The sequence below is a fragment of the Chenopodium quinoa genome, unplaced genomic scaffold (assembly GCF_001683475.1).
Source record: "Chenopodium quinoa cultivar QQ74 unplaced genomic scaffold, ASM168347v1, whole genome shotgun sequence".
NCBI classification, from domain to species: Eukaryota; Viridiplantae; Streptophyta; class Magnoliopsida; order Caryophyllales; family Amaranthaceae; genus Chenopodium; species Chenopodium quinoa.
In genome coordinates, this window is record NW_018743893.1 from 130771 (window position 1) to 137439 (window position 6669).

The 6669-nt window shown below is 33.6% G+C and overlaps 1 protein-coding gene across 1 annotated transcript; it reads right to left on the reverse strand.

The window, feature by feature from the left end:
- Window positions 1-249: 249 nt before the first annotated feature.
- Window positions 250-5239, reverse strand: LOC110686630 (GDSL esterase/lipase At5g62930-like). Its single transcript, XM_021863230.1, has 6 exons — window positions 4982-5239; window positions 4770-4847; window positions 3553-3693; window positions 3066-3142; window positions 788-952; window positions 250-665 (listed from the first exon to the last, which is right to left on the reverse strand). The coding sequence occupies exons 1-6, from the start codon at window positions 5087-5089 to the stop codon at window positions 497-499; spliced, it is 738 nt and encodes a 245-aa protein (XP_021718922.1). The 5' UTR covers window positions 5090-5239; the 3' UTR covers window positions 250-496.
- Window positions 5240-6669: the final 1430 nt, after the last annotated feature.

The window sequence follows — 6669 nt, forward strand, 5'->3', positions numbered from 1 at the left end:
CACCAAAATAGCAGCAAGTTTATCCATGAGCGCACCATGATTTCTAATAGCGATAACAGTACCAACTATGTCTATTTATAGTGTTGATGGTGCATAATTAAGGCGATGTTCTAGATACTTGTCAAAGGTGGTGTTGCTTTATTATAGTGACCAAAATCCTCCCGAAATTGGAATAATATTAAAGGAAATATCTTTATTTCCCCTTTCCTATCAAGCATCAACCAAAGAAATTTCAAATTGCACACAAGAAATCCTTAATACCCTTTCAAGACACTTATCATATTCAGGAATGTATGAAAAAATATGCTCTACTATCAGATTGAAATGATAACTACATGTGTATTTTTAGACCTCGTGGTCAGAAGTCATAGTTCTAGATACTAGTCAAAGAATATAACCATGAAATATCCACAAAATCTCCATACACCTTTCCAATGAATCAGTGTAAAGAAAATACAATATTTAAGTTATTTCAAATGAATGCCTATACAGTGCATTATGAACACTGTATGGTAAAAGCTTTCTCAGGGTTCTCTGAATCAATTTCTGAATGATGAGGGAAATCATAAGGCATACTTGGAGCAGAAAGACCAGCCTGGTTAAAGACGCGAACCACCTCTTTATACACAACTGCATTGCCTTCGGATGTCAGATGCAACCCATCACTGTCAATGAGAGAAATTATGAAGATAAAATATTTACCATATATATTTCAGATATAAATCCTCAAGGATGAGTAAGAGGTGTAAGCATTGGTCAAAAAACAAATTCTAAATGAAACACAGACCTCAAGTATTTTCTTTGCCAGCCCTCATTTTCTTGCATCTTGGACCATAGATTTATGGAGGGAATACTCAGTTCCTCTGCTAATGTAATACACTGATTTGCATATTCACCTGCTGTTTCATTTGTTCTTTCCGGAACCTTCATTGCCTTTTCACCATACATCGACCTAGCAGAAAAGTACAAGTTCTGCTTTCAGATCCTCATAAGTTTACATGGCAGATACATTTGCACGACTTGGTTACAATAAAATTGAAAATAAAATAATAAAAAGTTGAGCCTAGCCGAGGAACAGAAGAAACTTAGCAATACACAGTCTGAAGATATACAATATGCCATTTCATCCTGCAAGTTAATGATCAACCCACAATTCAAGATCAAGCCACTAAAATATTAGGAAATTGACACTATTTCCTTCTTCTACTCCTCTCTCCCATAACTTGGCTTACTTCTGGTAGGTCACCACACAAACGAGTCCCATGCAATAAGCCCTTCTTCAGTTATGTAATCCCTTCATCCCACAATAGATGTTAATCTTACTTTTGGAAATTTCCTAATCCACTAGCTTTTATTCAACTTCCCATATCACCCTTAATTCTTTAAAAGTGATTCGTATAGCTTGACATATGCCTGATGCCTCAAACAAAATCACACAAATCTATCCAAAGTAGGGCATTTTTGGCATGCGCATAAAACAAGACAAGTTATATTTAACTGCTGTTCCAAGTACAAATGCAGATAAAATTACCAGCCTTTGGATGGGCTTCTCAAGCATCACTTATGGCGGGTTTGGTTCACTAATTGTTCCTGGAATCCATCAGACAAAACAAGGATTTCTTCCAATTTTCAACAACATTTCCCACAGCCTCATAAAGAGCCATACAGGTGCAATTCAATCTTCAAAAGTAGCTTCACGTTGAAGACTTCAAATCCAGTTTCATCAATGGCCCAAATGATCACCAATTTTTATTAATATCCTAAAGATTTATCTTAAAAATCCTTCTGTAATTTTCCATGGGCAACCATGATGTGTCTCCTATATAAAAACTAATGGCCATCATAGGGCCAAAAAATTAGTAGGCCTTCCCATCATTAATGAATTTAGTAGACATCAAACAATCCAAGAATCATTCAGCTTTACCTTCATCGAGATAATTAATCTCACGTAAGAATCACAACAGTATAAAAAAAACCTTCAACATGGGTAATAAGATAGAAAATGGACTCCACACAGCCTTGACAGGCTACAAATTGGAGCTAAGGAGAATTTTCTGTGATATATATGGGCATTTTTTAACAGCCAAAGAAAAACCAAACAGTCACCTTAGCATGCAAATTTTTTGGGTCAGTAACATCTATAGTCAAAATGGTCATTGACCACAATTCAAATTCCATTGAGATTTTCCCTTGACACCTTGAATACCTGCAACTCTGCAAGGGGCGATTTAAAAGTTTCGAAATGGATTTCGAAGCAAAAACTTCAGATCTAATGTCTTACATTCCCAAAAGAGGAATATTGAGAAGACTCCCTACCATATTTCTCAGAGACATTGTATCAAGAAGACTTCCAACCATAATATTTCCGAGACATTTTCAGCAGTAAGTACAGCCTACACTTTGACATGAGACAAAAAAAAGCTAGAGTTCTGTGTTATTTACAACCTAGATAGCCATCATTGGTGAAAACCCCAAAGCATATCTATAGTTCTATGTTATTAAAAACATAGATAGCCATCAGTCCATCACTGTTGAAATCCCCAAAGCAACCATTGTTGCCTATCGAGTCATTGACAGGGTAACACCATTCAACTCACTATACTCTCCAAAGTAAATGCCTAAACATTTTGATTCCTTACATTGTCAACATCATCTTCAGTCGAAAGGATTACATATTTGCTCTCAGACTAAGACCCTATAATTTGGCTGCTTAGCCATGGTAGAAGACAATTACACTACAGATTTGCTAAAGTAATCTAACGTACCAAATCACAAGTCACAACTATATCGCATGGGCCTTTGAAAGGAGTCTCCTTAACGTACCAAATCAAAGAAGCAAGATGAGAAGACGAATTTCCTTATGTCTAAGGTGATGGATCATACGTAAAGGGCTGTCCCTACTTCTGATGATTATTCTAAAATGACCATTCTGCTAAAGTAAAATGGCTGCATAAAAGGTTATGTATAATTTATGTTATTTCAGCAAACAAGTCTACACCTAGAATTCTAGAAAGGAATGAAAGAACAAAAATCTTCACAAACATCTAGACGATGAGTAGACTTACTGAGCATATTCCATGCGGCCTTCCTCGTCAACGGGAGGGGGAGTTATAAGCACCACTAACATGTTAGGTGAGCATTTCTGCAATTTAATGAGATGGATTATATAAGTAGAGGTAATAAATCATACATACTAGTTGGATCAAACAAAGGGAAAAAAAAGAAGCAACTTTATAAGAATGACCTAAACAACAAATGACCATTTGACCTGCGTTGATAAATGATAATTCCCCGACATGGAATTACAAGCACTGATTACTCTTTGTAACCTAAAATGATACCTTCTCAGAGGCAATGATACATTTCTAGTGACAGATGTCACATATCTAAGTACTAAGGAAGATAGCCCTATCCTTTCCACACAAATCACTTAAGACAATCAACTAAAACTTAAAATGCAAGGATGAGCGCTTTCTAAGCAGACAAAAGAAAATGAGACGAACTGACTTGCACCAAATAAATAAGTTCATCAAAGTTAGGAGAAAAGATAACCTTCAAGTGAAGAACAATCTTTCTAAGGTTCTCCTTGAACTCCTCGATAGGAACATGTTGCCTTTCACTATTCCTCCCAAGCAGAGCTGCATCGTTAGCTCCAAAGAAAATGGTGGCAGCCGCAGGAGGATTAGCCAAACCCTGCGGGAATAATGGAGGCAAAAAAATTAAAGATTTTCATGGTCATCATGAAGAATTGAAACAAGTTTAAGCTCAATCACAAAGTGTACACACACCTTCACCCACAGAGTTGGTCAATTAGGAAGCATTATGTAGTGAGGAACCACTCCTTTTCCCCCATTTTAAGTACCAATTCCCCCTCCCTCCATTCCCCTTCCCTCTCAAAATCAGCTCATGATGAACTAACACCTATCACACACATTATTGATTCCTCATATTGTTCTATGCTTACATTCCAATATGAATTTTAACACCCCATCACTTCATTTTGGGTCAAAAACATGCAAACCTTATGTAAAAACTAAATGGTAGTCTTACATCTCAACAGAGAGCCCAAGAAAAACTTATAGACTCATTAAGATGTGTGCTTCAAGAATAGCATAATAATTTGGCATCGTTACATAATACTATACTACAATTCACATTCAGATATTTCCAAATCCTCACCAACAAGCTCCTACTTTTTTTAACTGCTACAATCCAAAACCACAACATTTATCAATTTCAGTCCACAAGTAAGATCAAATGATTTTTCCTAATGAACCCTAGTCTAAATTTCTCAGATAACCAACATTGATTATTCTCTCTATTGACACTTACACTTTCAACTACACCAAAACCCAGAAAAAGGATAAAGGGTTCATAAAAAATAGCTCGGTAAGGTTCAATCCTATCTTCCGGTCCAATTAACATAACAAAACTCTTTGATTTCTACAACAAAGTCCTAAAGTTCAATTCTTTCACTACATTTGTCCTACTCCATAATATGAAAACATAAAATTTTATTTGGGCACATTTCAAGTGTGCAAGTTTTGGACATACCCATCATTTCATTTTTTATAATTTTAATCTTCCACAATTAATCCTCCTCCTTCACCAACTTCCAACATCATCACAATAACTTTTCCCTATCAAAATTTCCATTTATTGGTTTTATTAGGATATTCAAACAAAAATGATTACCACAAAAAATAAAATTAAATAATTTTTTTTAAAAATTAATAGAAACCCAAACTAAATCTGGGTTATGAACATACCAGTGGAAAAATGTGATGCAAGAGAAACAATGCCCACCTGGTGTTGTACCCACCATACCCTCGATTCAGTATATCAGCCTACAAATATAATTCAATAAATATGAGGAAATCTGAAATGTAGAAGAAAATGTAGAGAAAAATAACACAATTAAAAATCAGGGAATTGTGCAAGAAACAAGGGAAAATATTGGGGAAGAAAATAAAAATAAAACCTTGCGAGAGAAATTGTCAGCAAGAGCAGAACCCCAACCATTAGGGGTGAAGGATTGTTGTGTGATGGAATCCCCAAACAGTATGATCTGCGGCCTTATTCCCATCATTTTGAATTCACTTAAATGGAAGTTCAACACAATTTAATGGAACTTTTGGAAATGTACCGACAATCTTCTACGTGTGTAATGTACTGTCAATGCGTATTGGATTAATTGGTTTGAGCCCTTTGTATCGGGTGAAAGCGTATAAAAATTATTCATATGCCTCAATTATCGACTTAAATTTTTAGTTGAGTTGATTCTTTATCATGTATTGAACGTGTATGAAGCATTAAAGGGGCGTGATAGACTCATATAGAGTATAGAAACTAAGACACTGTTTTATTTTCGCTTTATTTTTGCTAAATTGAAATTTTCTTTACCTTATTATTGTTATATTGAAATTATTTCTATAGAACATTTTTTGCTTAATTGAAATTATTTTTACTAAACTGAAATTATATTTACTTAACTGAAATTAATTATATTTACTCTTAATTATATTTCTTCTGTAAAGTTACTGCTTTATACTGACTTGAAATTACTTTTACTGAAGTAAAATAATTTTACTGAATTGAAATTAATAAGGTGAAGAGAACAGGATTCTATATTTGTTCTTTAATTTATTTGTATGACTAAAACTCATTTTTACCAAACTAAAATTATTTTTACTAACCTAACTTGTTTTATAATTGCATCTTGTGAGAGAGATTTTTGGGTTTATGCTAAAGTAGGCCTTGTCCCCTCATATGGATCAATCCTCTTATTATTGAGTGGGCTTTCTTTGTAAGAGGCCTAGAGTGGGGAACCATTAATTCAAAATTATGTACTCCCTCCATGTTTTAATAAGTGTTACAATTTGATCAAACACGCATGTCGACACACGACTTTGACCATTAATTTATCTAATTATATGTTAGTAAAATCATAGGAAATTTTATAATATGAAAGAATACATTATAACGATTCCAACAATGTATTACACAATAACATTTATTTTTATATATATCAGTAAATTAATCAAGTCAAAACCATTATGATAATAGTGAAAAGGTCAAATTGTAACACTTATTAAAAACACAGAGGGAGTATTGTATTACAATACAACTCTCTTGATAATAGTTTGGTCTCTAATAATCATAATTTAATCCATCTCATGTCCTTTTGTTTGGCACACCAAATTGCTCGAATGAAGATGCTATAATTTATACAGAAATAACAGAATACTAACATCTTTCGCCAAGGGAAGCAAAAATGATTATATTAATGGTGAGTATCCGCTTAAGTTTAACTGTATTCCTGTCAAAAAAAAATAAAAAAAAAAAAATCAAAAAAAAATCCCCTTGTACGGATTAAATTAAGAGTTATGAGCAAAATCTTTCAATGGTGGCTTATGTGGTATTCTTCCAACTAACTTCTATAAACCTCTTCTAGTAGGTCTTATATACAACAGGTGTATTGTATATTATAAGCTTGGTTGTTTATCAATTAATACAAACTAGATTAGGTCTCGTGCCATGCACGGTAATTAATTTCACTATTGACTCAACACAAAATTTTTAAAAAACAAAAATAAAATATTTTGTATAATGCATGTAGACAAAATATATAACCATAGTATTTTTTTAATTTTTTTTTTATATATATAA

What these genes read in the sequence shown, in the direction of transcription:
- LOC110686630 (XM_021863230.1), bottom strand. Translation starts at nt 5,089, where the DNA reads ATGATGGGAATAAGGCCGCAGATCATACTGTTTGGGGATTCCATCACA. An exon ending in GGCCGCATGGAATATGCTCA is followed by an intron (nt 953 to 3,065) that starts GTAAGTCTACTC and finishes CTTTTCTGCTAG; the next exon opens with GTCGATGTATGGTGAAAAGG. An exon ending in TGGCAAAGAAAATACTTGAG is followed by an intron (nt 666 to 787) that starts GTCTGTGTTTCA and finishes TCTCATTGACAG; the next exon opens with TGATGGGTTGCATCTGACAT.